Raw genomic sequence first — 16,625 nt, forward strand, 5'->3', positions numbered from 1 at the left:
ATTGTTATTAACAGGAACAGTGCAGAAACTAAAATCAAGCCTTTAATGTCTTATAGACCATGCATTTTTGAAGTTAGAGTCCCCCAGGGTCCTATTAACTGTACATTTGCAAGATTTCATTATTTTTGCCTCTGACACTTTGGGAAAAATCTCTTAGAAACTATTGGGACAGATTCAGGCTTTTATGTACTTGGTTACTACAGCTGTAAAATGAAATCTCGTCTTGCAGCATGGATTATTCTGACGTTGCACCCGCCCAAATGAAGGGGACTGAGTAGGTAATGATTTTCCTAGTGCATTTGCATACTGTGATAATCCTGCGCCTCGGCAATTGTTTTACAGGGCTCTTGGGCATTGAATTATTAGAGTGTAATTGTACATCATTGTAGAGTTCACCTTATTGAAGCACACACATGTTAATGAGCTTAGGGTTTTGATGCTTGTTTAGAGATCAGCTGGGTCTTGGATAGGGAGGGAACATAGCTAAATAAGTGGTGGTTTGGTGAGAAAAGCTAAGTATGTGGCAGTCTTGATTTTGAAAATGTCCCAGCATAGTACTTGCCTATCGTAGAGTGCCAAAGACAGATGTAGCATGACCTCTACCCCCAGGTAGGAAGGGCATAGGAGAGTGGCTGAGAACCTTCCTAAAGATTGGAAGATCCTGTACTGCCTTAAGACTTTGTCAGGATGAAGCTGCATGTAGGGGAAAAGGAAGGAGCACTGCCTGATGCTTGATGAGTAGGCCACATTTAGCTTTGGTCTGCAATTTGGGTGCCTAGTTCAGTGATTCCTTGCCCAGGAATTGTATGTTCAGTAGTTGCTTCCTGCTAACTGCCATGTCAGCCCATAAGTGTGTGGGAAACAAGCATGTAAGAAGAGGTTTAAAAACCTGAGCTGAAGCTCAGAGACTTTCCAGCTGAAGAGCGAAAGAGTACTCAGACCTTATCTCACATCAGAAGGTTCAACTCCCATGTCCCCTCTGATGTCTTCCCTACCTGTGCGAAAGTATTGCCTCCCTCCTAGGCAGGTGGCCTTTGTGCATTTTCCCCCACTAATAGGACTGAGTCATTATATATATAGGCTGCAATACAAGCCCTCTCAGATGGTGATTGAGTCCAAAAACCTAATGTAAATATTATAAGAATTTAATGCTGGAAGGTATAGGGGTGGGTAGGAAGGAAAAAAATTGATTCAGTGTTGCCTTAAAGATATCTAAAGAGGAAGCCATTAGAGTGTGGAAATATGCATCTGGTACTCTAAAGCATAAAGGTCTGGAAGTGTGTGGCTTGAGGCCCCAAGGTCAAACCTCAATTCAAATCAACCTTTTAAAAAAATCTTGTTTGGGGCTGGGAAGGTGGCTCAGTGGTAGAGCACTTGCCTTGCATGCCTCAGGCCCTGGGTTCGATTCCTCAGCACCACATAAGCAAAAAGAAAAAAGCCAGAAGTGGCGCTGTGGCTCAAGTGGTAGAGCACTAGCCTTGAGCTGAAGAGCTGAGGGAAAGCGCCCAGGCCCAGAGTTCAGGCCCCACGACTGGACCAAAAAAAAAAAAAAAAAATCTTGTTTTAGATATAAGTTGCTATAAACACTTCAGTGAATACCAGTCTTAGCTAGTCAGTCTACCTTGGATCTCATGGAAGAAATTAGCAAATATCTAAAGGACTTCCTTCTTCAGCTAGTCCATAATTAAAGGGTTAGCCTAAGGTACTGACCTAAAGGACAGTGTTTACCTCAGTTTTACTATGATCCTGTCTGGACCAGAAAGGGGACTGACACCTTGGCATTAGAAAGGTTGTGAGAAGCTGCCATGGCGAGCAGATGTCTATGGAGCACTGCTGTGAGCTGGAGCCTGCACAGTGTGGAGGAGCTGAGCCAGCAGAGCCATGATGGTGCCCCCACTGACTTCATTTGCACCTTCAGTGTTAGCTCCAGCCTGGCTGTAGCCCTACCTGCCAGTAGCCTTCCATCTGCAAGACAAGAAAAGGGAGTGGGGGAGTACTCCACTTTAAATGATGGTTCCACCACACTCTGCTGTAACATGATGTCAGAAATCTTGGAATGATTGTGTTGCTGCTTCACCTTTAAATCCACATTTGAAAACTTATTGGGCAGGGACGTTAAAAACATATCCCCATTTTTTTGTGTTCATTTGGTCTTAGATCATTGTAGGAAGAAACTAAAGTCCTTCTGTACCTATGATAAATAACTATTAAAACTGCATTAATCTATTTCACTAAAACACTGCCTCTGGTAGTAATAATCCCTTTTCATATTAGCAATCATTTGTGTAGGGCCATTTGCATTAACACAATTATTTGGCCTGAGTCACAAAGGCCTTTTCCAGCATAAATGCACAAGACCCTTGCTGATTTTTTTATGATCCCAGCCATCAAGTCGTAGTATCTGAGAGTACGTTGTGATCTTTAAGGGGCAATAATGAGGAACCAGAGCACTAGAAATCATTTATCATAGCATAAACTGCACATCTCAAGCACTTTTGAATACCTTTTTCTAGTCCTTTATGTCATATAGATCTAAACTGCTTCATTGGTTGATAGGCCTGAGAAAACCGAATTTATCAAATGCTTACCGTGGCTAAAACAAGGAAGACAGTGAAGATGTAGCTCTGACTCCTGTGACACATAATCTCCTAGCTGGGAAACAGAAGCAAATAAAAATCTTTCTGAACATACAAATGACAGAAATGTTCAAGGCAGTGTATACATCCTCTTAGGGATAAGACCATGTGCACTATGCTAAGTACTTGGCAACAATAGTCACCACGAATGAAGCCTTCAGCTTGGGAATATTTTTGAAAATGTTCATTCACTGACTAACAGTGAAAAAAAAAGTACCTCAGTCATGGCACTTATACTGGAGGAATGTGAACAGGCAATATTATACACTCATGCATACAACCATCAAACTCAATGGGAGAGGCCAGTAAGCAATGAACAATAGAAATGAGATTGGACATACTTGAAGTAAGTAGGGTCCAGCAGATATGGCTTCTTGGTGACCTAAATAGCATCTGGGAGCAAAACATCTGATTTGCACAGACAGGTAATTAACCCTTGCGAACTAGAAACAGGAAGTTCGACTGCAAATGAACTACTGAGTTTTCTAGAAAAATCAAGGTACAAGTTTCCACCTATACCTGGGGCTAAGACACAGCTGAGTCTCTAGCCCCCTCAACTCCTTCCCACCTCTGCCTGGTCCCACACCCAGTTACTCCTTGGGATCAAGATCCTTATTTGTAAAGATGTTTAGGTTGTGACCTTTAGAAGAAAATACCACATGTTGGGTTAAGTTAAAATTTACAACTACTAAAAGGCCAAGTTCCCATATAAATTTGAAAAAGTTTTAATCTACCTAAAAATATCTAATAGAGACTATAGTAGATAATCCTAGTATGTGTTATTTGGTCTCTTCAACACCTCATTAAAATAAAAGCTGAATAAAGAAGTTACAAATTCACATGAATAATCAACAAAAAATGTTAGTGGAAGCAGAAGTGACAAGAATGGTAATTTTGAAGATGGAGAGTAGGTGGAAGCTGGGCATGGTAGTGCACACCTACAGTCCCACCACTCAGGAGGCTGAGACAGGAAGATCCTGAATCACAGACTAGCCTGGGCTACATAATAAGACCCTGTCATATAATGTCCAACTGAAAAGGATGTAGAGCGTCGATAACTGAAGTTGGCACAAAGATAATTCACCAACCGTCTATCTTGTGGAACCTGAAAGACCCAGAGGCCCCAGGTTGTGAGGAATAAGGTGTGAGGTGAGGTTGAAAAGGAATTGATTAAAAGTTGGCTAAAAGACTAGTTGTAGATCGATTCCCAGAAACCCTCCCCAGCCAGCAGCCAGATGGCCACCCCTGAGGCAAGTCAGGAAAACAGAGGACTTCTATTCTCTGGAGAAATGACATCATGGAGGTTTAAGGCCTTAGAGACAATGGGAATGGTAGTGGGCCAGGGTAAGATGCAGAGCTGAAAACAGAGAGTAAGTACAACCTGCTTATCTGCAGTAGCTATCTGGTCCCCTCCTCCACAGAGCACCCATGATCACAAGTATAAGGTTGGTACTTCAAGCTTTATCAACATAAAAGCCCTGAACAAATCCGAAGGCTCATACTTCAACATAAAAAAGGATATTAATAGCAACTCAAACCCCTCAAAAGAAGAATGTTTATCTGATATGATTGGCCATTTAAAGAATGATAATGACTGTAACAGATTTGAGAATATGTTGCAAGGAGAAAAAAACAGTAGATACTTAGAAAGTCTTTTACTTCAAATTGCAGAAAGCTCACAAACAAGGAATACTACAGGAAATTGTCAAAATTTTATGGAGTCTTAATTGTGAGACAAGTCAGTTGCTTGGCCTCATAAGCACATATACATGGAGCTGAAATCTTCTCTACGTTGCTGATATCCATGGTGAAACATTAATAAAAATGTCTGTTTACCGAATAACAGTCATCAAAATTAATCCAGGGATGAAAAATAATCTCTCTTTTCCATTCCAATCACAATGTTCTTCTCCAACTTAAGCAAATACCTCTGGTCAGGTCAGGATAAGTGTGGTTTCAAACGGACTCAAACTCTTTTTGCCAGGCTGAATATCTCTCAGTTAGATTCTTTGCTGAGGGCTTGGTGTGAGCCAGCACATCCAAAAAGTCCTCTGTGGTCACTGTATCCAACTGGATCCCAGGAAAATTTCTGTTTTCTGGGTAAAAACAACAGACAGCACAAATCAACCTCCTGGTGATCATTGATCTTGAAAGGCTAATTGAATTTGTTTCAAGACAATGTATAATGCAGCATTCTTAATGGTTAATACAGCACAAAGACAAGACAAAAGAAGTCTATAGAAGAATCAATGTGCAACAGAGTTAACCCCTGAAGCCCAGACTGCCCCCACACAAAGTGACTTAAATGTATCATCATTGAAGTATTACTTAATATAGTGCCTCAACTGGATCCAGCCCAACTGGGAAAATAAAAGCCAGAGTCCTGAAGAGTTCAACTGTGGACAATGTGGATCCAAAACAACGTTGGATAGGGGCTGAGTGCACCAGATATGACCAGAGAGCTCCTTGCAAGTGTAAAGGCTGCCAAAACCGGGCATCTGGCTCCATCTGCTGGCGAGACTTGGATTTAAAACACAAACACCAAACGTACCTGACTCATAATTTTCAAGTGCGTTGAAGATCTTCCGCACAGGCCTCATGGCTGCTTCCCTGCAGACCAACTTAATGTCAGAGCCGGAGTAGCCCTCTGTCTCCTGAAAGAGCCACAAGCCCAGCCGTTGGTCAGCAGATGGAATGATCGTGGCCTTTATAGGTAGCACCCCTGGCTTAGGTTCTGTGACCGTCACTCCCAGACAGTGTACAAAGGTTCCCAGCTAAGAAATGCTGGAGGAACAGGTGCTGCTAAAAAGCATGATTGCCTGAGATAGCTGGACAGTGGTCCACATGCCTTCCAAACATGGAAGATGCCAGTGGAGACTGGATCACTCAAGTTAGACTTGGTAGAGTCCTTGCACCCAAATCAGGAAAAAAAAAAGGCATATACTTGGTTTTGTTTTTGTTTTTGTGCATACTAGGGCTTAACACAGGGCCTAGGTGCTATCCTATAGCTTTTTCCTTCAAGGCTTGGCGGTCTACCACTTGAGCAGAGCTCTACTTCAGGCATTTTGGTTGCTGATTGGAAAGATAAGAGTCTTAGGAACTTGAAGCTTGCTTGGCTTTGAACCATGATTCATAGATGTCAGCCTCCAGAGTAGCTAGCATTACCAGCTGAGCCCTTGGGGCCTGACAATTTGGTTTGTAAATAAAAATCATTCATGCTCTTTTGAGGCCCTGGGGAACCTCAGCTTCATGTGTTCACCCTAAGCAGATAACATGGTAACATGTCCACTACCCTGGAACTACATACAGGTAATAATGAAGGTAAACAAACATGAACCTCAAGCTTTTCTGTTGGCTTATTTGATTTTACAATTAGAGAAGATGAAGCTCAGTGAGTGTTATCCATGAGCTCTCACAGCTAACAAACAGTCAGGCCCACAGGTTCTCTGAATCTAAGCCAGCTCATGTTGCTCCTGTTGGAAGGCTGTCGAGTAACCAGGAGTTCATTCTACCACTGCATGGCAGGGCCATCTTGGGATATATTCTAGTGTTGAAGAAGGAGCTCCTTCATGACCGTGTTAGACAGACAGGTGTTGGACAGTGGCCCACACATGACTCCCTCCAGGTCAGCCCACCTTGCTCAGGACATCATACTTCAGCTCTGTCCGCAGCTCTAAGGCCTGGCTATTGCTCACAGGGGGAAGCCAGTGGTGGATCATGGCCTTCCTGGCTCCCTGGTTAGGGAGATCAACCAGAATCCTCTTCTCTAGGCGGCGTAACATGGCACAGTCCAGCTCCCTGAAACCACAAAAGAACCCGGAAGTGGAGAGAGCAACAAATACAGAGCTTAAACAACTGCATTTTAAGAACAATTTAGAAGCAAGTCTGCATTTCAACTGTTACTATTTGAGTGGACAAGAGAATTACTCCATGATGTTTAAAGAAAGAATTGATGTAAGTAGCAAAGAGAAAGTGAGAGGAAGGAAGTGAAGGAAAGAGAGAGGAAGGAAAGGCCCTTCAACACTTCTCATATATAGGACATGACTTTAGTTGAGAGCAGGTGGTGGAGGAATCCAACTAAGAACAACTAAACATGTGCATGCTTGTTGCAGCTGTAACATGTATTACTGACTCTCATCTTGCCAGTGATTAAATTATATCTGACCATCACTTAGGCATTCTGTAAGGCACATTAACTTTTCTGAAACTCTCATCCTCTCTGGAATGAATGACTACCTCACCCTACTGCTCTAGAAAGCTAAGCACTGAACATTCTTCCTGGGTACCCAGTGCCAGTATGAGCCTTTGAGACACTCATCTGTGCTTCTGTTGGCCAAGGTCATGCAATTTCACAGCTGCAACCTATTTTCATAAACATCTTAATATGAAAATGTCAAACAAACAGAATAAAACATGGCTTCCCATAGACCTAACCACATTGGCTCAGACACAGTTAACATTTCACCCCATTTGTTTAATATATCTTTTTTTTTTTTTACATGATTGGTGTTTCAACTCAGGGCCTCATGCTTGCACAACTGGTGCTCTACCACTTGGCCCATACCTCCAGTCTACCAGAGATTGAATCTAGTGGGCTCTTCTGTCCACAGCTGGCATTGAAACCATGATCCTCTGGATTTCAACCTTCTGAGTAGCTATGATTACAAGCATGAGCCATTGATGCCCAACTTTATTGTTCTGTCTATTCTTAGTTGTGTGAGCGTGTGTGTGTGTGTGTGTGTGTGTGTGTGTGTGTGTGTGTGTGTGTGTGTGTGTATGCTGGTATAAGGATTGAATTCAGAGCCTGGCCACTGACCCTGAGATTCTTTTGCTCAAGGCTTGTGCCATAACAGTTGAGCCACTGCTCCACTCCCAGCTTTTTGGTGTTTAATTAGAAATAAGAGTCTCATGGACTTCAAAGCTTCATCCTCAGATCTCAGACTCTTGAATAGATTAGATTATAGATGTGTGCCACTGGCACCAAGCCTGGCTTGGTTTTTGAGATAAACTCAACATTTTTCTCTGTGTTGTTCTCAAACCATGATCTTATCTACATCTATTGCATAGCTGGGATTACTCCTTCCTAAGTTCTTTCAATGTAGAATATATTATGAAACTCCACCCCTAAATTCTTTAGTATGCATTTCACAGAAAGGGGAACATCTGATACAGTTTTTACATAGTTACATAATACCTGATACTGTATCCAAGAAACTGATACTGATTCATGAAATGTCTAATGCTTATCTCCTAGTGGGATTTTCCCAATCATTCCAACAACATTTAAAATTGTTTCGTCCAAGTCCAAATCCCAGGAATATATATTGCATATGGTCATGTCTCTTAAATTTATCTTAGATCTAAACTAATCTCTTCTGCACGCGTGCACACATCTGTGTGTGTGTGTGTGTGTGTGTGTGTGTGTGTGTGTGTGTATGTGTGCCAGTACTGTTGTTTGAACTCAGGACCTCACTATTGCTCATCATGCTTGCTCATGGCCCGTGCTCTACCACTTGAGCCACATCTCCAGCCTACCTTTTGGCAGTTTAATAGGAAATGGAATCTCATGGACTTTTGTCTCTGATCTGGCTTTGAACTCTGATCTGCTGATCTCAGTCGCCTGAGTAGCTAGGATTATAAGCACGAGCCATAGCTAAGAGGCCAGTTGTAGAATATCTGGATGACTTCATGATGCTTTACTCATGTCCCTCTATCAACTATCCTCTAAGATGGAAATTAGTTCTGAAAGCTTAATTAGATTCAGGTTAAACATTTTTGGCAAGTAAGTTTCTTAGGTAATGTGTTTCCACATTACATCACACAGTGTCCATATGTCTTCCACCTTCCACCTTCTGTCTTCTCACCATTGAGATACAGCTTTCTACTACGGAGAACATCTGGTTACTATGGGGCTCTCCATCATAAAGGAAACACCTTATGGTAAATACCAATTATTCTGCATACAAGCCTGGCCTGCCCCAGTATGCCTATAATTCCAGCACTAAGGAGACTGAAGCAAGAGGATGAGGATTCCAGGAAACCTTGGCTACAGGACAACATCCTATATTTAAAAAAAAAGTTACAAAACAAATTCAAACAAACAGAACCCCTAAACAATAACATGATACACAAAAAGAAAATGAAGCCATGCCTTTAAAATTCCGAGGAAAAATAATTTACAATAAAGAAATGTAGGCTCAGAAGTTGGCTCAGTGGTAGAGCGCTTGCCTTGCATGCATGAGGCCCTGGGTTCGATTCCTCAGCACCACATAAGCAAAAAGAAAAATCCGGAAGGGGCGCTGTGGCTCAGGCGCTGTCGCTCAGCGCTAGCCTTGAGCTAAAGAGCTGAGGGACAGCGCCCAGGCCCAGAATTCAAGCACCACCACCGACAAAAAAGAAAAATCTATAATTTGATCAAACTATCAATCAAGTTGGAGGGAAGAACAAGGACATTTTCAACAAAGAAAGCCTAAACAAAATTTCCTGCCCATACTTTATCAGGAAAACACCAGAGGCTCTCTCCAAAGGAGAAGAAAAAAAAACCAAGGGTCTACAAGCATAAGAGGGTCAGATGCAGAAGGAGAAGAACGTCTCCAGGTGGTGAGAGAGGGGCTAGGCCAGCGCCTCCTCAGCACACAGCTGAAGACAAGCTGCTCGCCCTTAGAAGGAACTGGACGATACCTCAGCCAGGGCGCAGAGCTGCCACACAGAGCATCTGAGGTTGTCAGGGACAGTTTGGACAGCCCCTACACTTCTTGTCTCTACTCCATTCAATGACTTCTTTATAGGAAGACAAGAATACTTTAGAATAATAGAGTCATGCGGGGGGGGGGGAGACAATTCTTCACTATAGATGTCTGTATTGATCAATTAATGCCCTAAAGCAAGAGATATACCTCAAAACTGCTTGTGGGCACAAAATAAGTGCAACTCTCTGACAGCTAGGCCTGATGAATGCACTTTTAATGACATCAATAATAATAAAATCAAACAAGGGAGGAAACAAAGGACAAATGGAATGTGCCCAGAAATCATTCTTTCTGCCAATATGTTTATATTAAAAAAGTGTAACTTGTGGCAACCCCTTGCTCCCACACTTTTATTTTTACACTGGTTGTTCTGTTCTCACAACTCTCTTCAGAAGGAGGAAGTCAGAGGGACAAACAACCAGCAAGGGTGAGACATGAGCTGTCCTGTGAATCACAGTGAAGGCTCAGAGACCTCAGAGCCTGTTCAGCCCTGGCTAGTAGCTCTGCCACTGCTCAGTAGAAGACCCAGCATGCCTGGACCCATGCGGGCTTACACGGCTCACAAGGCGTGGCGCCTGATGGCCAAGCACCTGCACCAGACCTGCAGGTGCCTTTCCTCAGCTTTTTGGCCAGCATCCCCTGCTGAACTGTGTGCTTCCTGGAACAGAGATCATTCCCACACTTTAAAGAATATAGTAACAGAAGAAATAGCTCAAATTTGTTCCTTCAGTAGTGACAATATGTTACTACTTCAGCATGGAAAGGAAGAAGCAAGCTTTGAATTTACAAACAAAGTCCTAGCTGTCCAACTCTAACCATGACAATCCCTGATAAATAGACTGAGGCATTGTACACTCCTTTGTAGATAATGGAGGAGGGGGGAGAAGGTAACACAAGCATTGAGAGGAGGGGCTGGGAAGGTGGCTCAGTGGTAGAGTGCTTGCCTAGCATGCATGAAGCCCTGGGTTGGATTCCTCTGTACCACATACACAGAATTTTTAAGAAAGCATTGAGGGTTATTTTGTCTCCCACAGAAAGCACCTTCTACTTGAGCCAACTGCTCTCCCTGTCAGCCCTAAGTCTTCTTTTTGCCATCTTTGTTCTGACTTGGGTCAGGTTCTTTATGTGGAACTCCCACTTTGTTCACTAAAAGTGAAATCTTTTTTTTTAAACAGACTCAGAGCAAAAGCCTATAAAAATAAAGGCTGTTATTTCATTTTACTATCTAGTATTAAAATGGCCTCTCTTCCCTGTACAACTTAACTCTGCTTATTGTGTGTACCGTTGTTCTGATGCTGGTAGTAACCCAGCTCAAAGGCAGCTGTGCTTTTATCTTATGCATTGGCCCACCAGTGACTACCTTCCAGAGGCCCAGGGTCATGAGCCGAGTCTTGGATTCTTCCTCCCTTCATCAAACAGAATATTCAGTAGCTACTAAAGAAATCCTACTCAGGTAGATGGATGAATAGACTTAGGTGCAGGGTGACTGTTTCGTGCAAAATGACCTTATTCTGTACTCAAAGTCCTGGAATTAGTTATGAAATAAGTCTGCTTTTTGAAAGTATTTTATAGTCATTCTTAGTTCTTTTTATTCTTTTTCAGTTGTGGGACCTGAACTCTGAGCCTGGGCGCTATCCCTCAGCTCTTCTGCTCAAGGCTAGTGCTCTACCACTTGAGCCACAGCACCACTTCCAGCTTTTTCTGCTTATGTGGTGCTGAGGAATCAAACCCAGAGACTCATGCATGCAAGGCAAGCACTCTACCACTGAGCCACCTTCCTAGCCCCAGTCATTATTAGTTCTAAGTAATAAAGAACAGCTGCATGGACTTGGGTTTTCATTTTATTTCCCCTCTACCCTGATGAGCATTGGAGACAGCTGTAACTTGGAGCTACTAATGTACAAAGACAGGATGACCCAAGAAAAGCAAACTCAACCTAACCAGAGAACTAGAAAGAAATCTGTAGGACAGAAAACCTTTTTAATACTATCTGTTCTGGTCCAGATAATATCACAACACACACACACATACACCCTTTGTGTTCACGATGCCAAGCTAGAAATTGAGTCATAGAAGGAACATATTAAAAACTCTCCAGAAAAAGAAAAGTGAAATGATGATATCCCACCAGCACCCCACCACCCCCGGACCACAGTGGAATTCTATCTGTGGTAGAGATTTAATAGGTTTGCAGAGGATTATAGGGTCATATTAAGTGTGGGAAGAATTGTTTTATCCAATCTTATTTTTGGAGAATCACATGCACAATGACACCCCAGCATACACACACACACACACACACACACACACACACACACACACACACACACACACACACACACACACACACACACACACACACACCTGCATGCTCCATGCAAAGGACAGAACCTAGGACCTTGAGCATGCTAGGCAAGGTCTTTGCCTCTTAGGCCACACTCAGATCCTTTCAAATGTATTTTGTTTCCAAAATTAGAGTTTTGCTGACCTTGCCCTAGTTAGCCTCAAATTCACCATAATCCCATTTCCCTCTGTGAGAAATGCCTCTTTTCTATCAAAGTAGTTTGCTTCCTTTGCGTTAAGTTTGAGATCATTGTTTTTTCTGAAAAGTTCTTGCCTTGGCTAGATGTCTTGGCCCTTGGTAATTACATTTTAGCTACAAACATGTCTTTCCTGAGCATTTTGGCATCCTGTTAGGATCTCCTTAACTTTTAATTTCTTCCTGTGAATTAGCCACATCCTTTTGCAGATTGTGAGTGTGAGCTCAGTCAATCTGAGCAGAGGGGCAGGGCCTGCTGCATTAGGGATAAAAAGGGAGCCACCTGCCTCTCAGTGTGCTTGCTTGCCAGATCTTTGGCTAATAACACACCCTTCTGCAGAAGCAAAGTTCCTTTTGAGTTAGTGTCCTACGTGACATCCCAACCTCTAAGCTATTTCTTACACCTCCTAGCCCTTGTATTTGCTAGAGATATACTCTACCATTTGAATTACATCCCCAGACAGTGGCTTTATAGGGACATTAAAATTCCTGCTCTACAATCCCTAAGAAAAAAAGAGTTTGTATCAATTGCCATGTCTCTGAAATGACCCTTTCCATTCTCAAGTCAAAGGGATAAAGGTGAATGGGCTGAGGTGGGAATGTTGGGATAAAAGCTATCTGGAGAATCACTGATGTCCTTTTACACAGGATAGGAATAAGAGTAAATTCGTGTGACTTAAAAGAGAGCTCACTTCCTGACTTCCCATCTCCTAAATCAGCTAGGACAGAATGATGATCATATAAGAAAAAAGCAATCTAGCCAATGACACCCCCTCTCCGTGCAGTAATGAGTGTGTAGAGGAAGGTTGTAACAGGGAGGTATTCTTGGTCTAGCCAGCCACCACTGGACATTAGCAGCACTGTGAAAGCAGACACTGCCAAAACTTTCAACAGTTTTCCAGTCTAGACCATCACCTATCTGATTAGTCCAGGCCAACACATAATTTTGTCTCTTTTGTTTGCATCCTTGCTAGTCAGTCAATCCCCCCTGTTAATAAGTTTTAATAAATCATATCTTGTATACTGCCTGTAGGTGTTTTCCTCCCTCCCTAGGTAACTCACCCACTGATTTAATGTAGCTGAGCTCTGTACACTGCACCTACTATGGGGAACACCAGTCAAATCACTTCTGAAATATATTGTATAATGCTTACCCACCTATGGCAGGCCATATTTGAAAAGGGTTGATCTTGTGTCAAGGCACAAGCACCTCAGAGACCACAACTTCTCCCCAGTGCCCAGGAAGGGTTGTGGTTACTATGGGAAGAACCAGGGTTATGTCTATGGTGTTCTCCAATCACAAGGCTACATCTTTATAAAAACAGTATCTCAGTTCTTCAATACTAATATGGAGGAAGTCCACACTGGAAGAAGTCAGTTTACACAAGTGACAGAAAAGCAGTCAGGGTGGTAATTGCTTTGAGGTATTTCACATGTGGCTGGAAAGGAAGCAGCAGTCAGGAGGAAATGGTACAAAGGAGCCATAGCACATATCCCCACCATTGCAACAACCCATCAAGATAATCTCACCCCTAGTGCAACCAATCTCTTGGCTCTTATGCTTCATTCTAACATTAGAAGAAAGTTGTCCTTGTTTTGTTTTGTTTTTTAGTCCATACTTGGTGATACAAGGTATTTGATTTCTAAGCTTCTTTTTTCTTTTTAAAGATTCCTAGCTCTTTTGGAGGCAACAAGTTCTTGTTTTTCACACAATCTTCACACTTCATTAGAATAGATTATCACGGCGTTAAATAGACTTGAAAGGCAAAATTTTTCTTACTGGCCCCTTCAGCAATTTATTCCTTCTGAACTCCTGTGCCTGAGCTTGTGAATGCTCAACAATGAAGGTGAGTCAAATTAGCCCCAATTGTACTCACTATATTTCTTACACCTGTTTCTTTAAGTGGTACTATTAAAGATGCAGCACTTGCTAAACTATCGTTGCTTATTTACATGTCAGATGGCACAAAGGAGCTATATTCTTGCCCTTTCTGTGCTGCTCTAAACCAAGAAAGGTTATCTTATCTTTGGAAGAGAAGTGCTGAATAAGCAAAAGCCATCTCATTGCTGTTGTCACTTTGGAGACACACTGGATACATCTAGGGAAAATTATAAGTAAAAAGCAGTACATAACAGCCCAGCATCTGAAAGATGTTGTATACAACAGATACAGCTAACTATAAAGACATTGAGATTCAAGACCTGAGTCTTTGCAAAGTTGTTTTGATCTAATGATTTCCTCCAGAAGGACAAACTGCTTGAATCACATAGTTATCTTCCTTCGCCTAAGCTGCTGAAGCCACGAAAATATTTGTCTCAATCTTCCTGATAAAGAATATTCATTCCTTAGAGAATATTCTTTTCTTATAGGATTTGCATCAGTATGTCTCATGACACTTTTCAAAAAAACATCTCAACCTTTTCATTCAGTGATTCAATCTCCAGTTAGATGTCTTAATAGTTGGGACTTTATCTTAAGGTTTGTATGTAAGGAAGTTCACTTCAGTGTTATTTCTAATGAAGGTTGGAAGTGTCTTATATGATCAATAGGAGGAATTAAACTGTGGTACAATTGCCGTGGGAATTTTGGGTATCCATTACAAAATTTAATTTTCAAGAATTATTTAATGATAATGGAAATGTTCTTACTCTAATGTTAAGTAATGAAAGCAGGACACTACTCAGAATGCAAAATGATACGCGGTCTATGGAAGGATATTTGGAAGTTTTCACCCTCAAGTCCAGACAAATTAATCTTCTGACTCAGCAATGCTATGTGCAAGAACCTGCCCCAAAGATACTCTGGCAAGTACCTAAAGAAATATAAGCACACTGCTACTCACTACAGCTTTATTCTTTTTTTTTTTTGGGGGGTCCGGTTGTGGGGCCTGAACTCTGGGCCTGGGTGCTGTCCCTCAGCTCTTCAGCTCAAGGCTTGTGCTCTACCACTTGAGCCACAGTGCCACTTCCGGCTTTTTTCTTTTTGCTTATGTGGTGCTGAGGAATCGAACCCAGGGCCTCAGGCATGCAAGGCAAGTGCTCTACCACTGAGCCACATTCTCAGCCCTACAGCTTTATTCTTAATAACAGAAGAGCAGGAATAACCCAGATGCCCATCATTGGGTGACTGATGGGATAAATGATCATATGCACAACATGGAACACTACTATGTAGCTATCACAAGGAGCCCGGAAGAACGTGTTTACTTATATGGAAAAAAATCTCCTGGACATTTTGACACTTTGTTAAAAGAAAAAAATTAAGATACAGAATGATTTATAGAATGTGCCACCTTCTGTAGAAGAAGAGCAAGTTCAGTTGTTTTATAGTATTTTTTTTTTTTTTTTTTTTTTTTTTGCCAATGCTGAGGCTTGAACTCAGGGCTTGAGTGCTGTCTTGGAGCCTTTTGGCGGTCAAGGCTAGCACTCTACCTCTTGAGGGTGCTACCTCCAGCTTTTTCAAAGTAGTTTATTGTAGATAAGTGTCTCACAGACTTTTCTGTCCAGGCTGGCTTCGAACCGAGATCCTCAGATCTCAGCCTCCTGAGTAGCTAGGATTACAGATGTGAGTCACCAGTATCTAGCATTTTAAATTAAAAAAAAAAAACTTAAAAGTTTAGCTGTGAAACATGGCAGTTTGTTTCTAAATCATGTACTTCTATTTATTCAATGATTACCAATCGGGACTGATTTAAACACTCAGGGTGTCTAGCAGTCTGAAGACATAGTTTGGTTGTCATAATCTAGGAACTGGGGTTTGGTGATGCTACTGGCATCCCGTTAGGTAGAGGTCAAACATCCTATAATTCACAGGACAGTGCTGTGACAGAATGATATCAATTGTCAGTGGGGCTGAAGTTGAGGAATCTTGCATTAACTCTTCTATCATAGGCCAGGTTGAGGCCATTTTTCTAATGAGAGCATTTAAAATTAATAATAAGGAACTCAATTATACATGCAAGTATTAGATATATGTCCAAAGTGAATATTAATTATATTAATGCTGTTAGGAATAAAGATTTTTTTAATTAGAGAAAGATAATACTTACAAAGTCAAATAATTTACATGAAACCTTATCATTTTAAATGGAAAATACTAGCATGAGTTCATTATTGGCCTCTTTATTTATTAATTAATTTTGTGCAGCATTGGGAATTAGACTCAGGACTTTGAGTACACTAAGCAGGTATTCTACCATTGAGCTATAAAGCCCATTTCTGTCTCTTTTTTTTTTTTTTAATTTTATTTTATTTGAGAACATACTGTACAGAGGGGTTACAATTACATTGGCAGGATAATGCATACATTTCTTACCAAGCATTGCAGCCTCCTCCTTTGTTTACCCTTCACCTCCCTTCCCAGCCTCCCCCCTCCCCCCACCCAATATACCCCCCTCCCCCCCCACTCCGACATTGTAAAGCTTGCTTTGACATGACATTTTGTAATTCTCCTTGTTACAACAGGTCCACCTGAATCCTTAAACGACTTGTTTGTCCCCCTCTCCTCCACATGTTATACTGACATCAAATAAAGTGAAAGCGGGGGTTACACTGTGGGGGAGGGACATACAAAGCAACAAAGAAATAATCTTATAAATGCGTTAGAAACACATGCATGAAAGAAACGAAAACATTAAAATACATATTTAAGGGTTCGTTTTCCTAACATCACATTATCTGATCTTTTCCGCTTGACTCATG

At 41.7% G+C, this 16,625-nt stretch overlaps 1 protein-coding gene across 5 annotated transcripts in view; it reads right to left on the reverse strand.

Moving 5' to 3' along the window:
* Positions 1-4,132: 4,132 nt before the first annotated feature.
* The window catches only part of Katnal2 (katanin catalytic subunit A1 like 2), a 98,234-nt gene continuing 85,741 nt past the window's right edge, over positions 4,133-16,625 (reverse strand). For 2 of the 5 annotated variants that reach the window (XM_070029202.1, XM_070029201.1), the window contains exons 14-16: positions 6,272-6,434; positions 5,188-5,290; positions 4,133-4,732 (exon numbers count right to left, since the gene is read on the reverse strand). In XM_070029202.1, the coding sequence (XP_069885303.1) occupies positions 4,593-4,732; positions 5,188-5,290; positions 6,272-6,434 (406 nt within the window). In that variant the 3' untranslated portion in view covers positions 4,133-4,592. The remainder of the gene's footprint in view (positions 4,733-5,187; positions 5,291-6,271; positions 6,435-16,625) is intronic. The other 3 variants (XM_070029205.1, XM_070029200.1, XM_070029203.1) reach the window with 2 other exon arrangements.

Source organism: Dipodomys merriami, unplaced genomic scaffold, assembly GCF_024711535.1.
Source record: "Dipodomys merriami isolate MVZ:Mamm:240054 unplaced genomic scaffold, mDipMer1.0.p SCAF_2, whole genome shotgun sequence".
NCBI classification, from domain to species: domain Eukaryota; kingdom Metazoa; phylum Chordata; class Mammalia; order Rodentia; family Heteromyidae; genus Dipodomys; species Dipodomys merriami.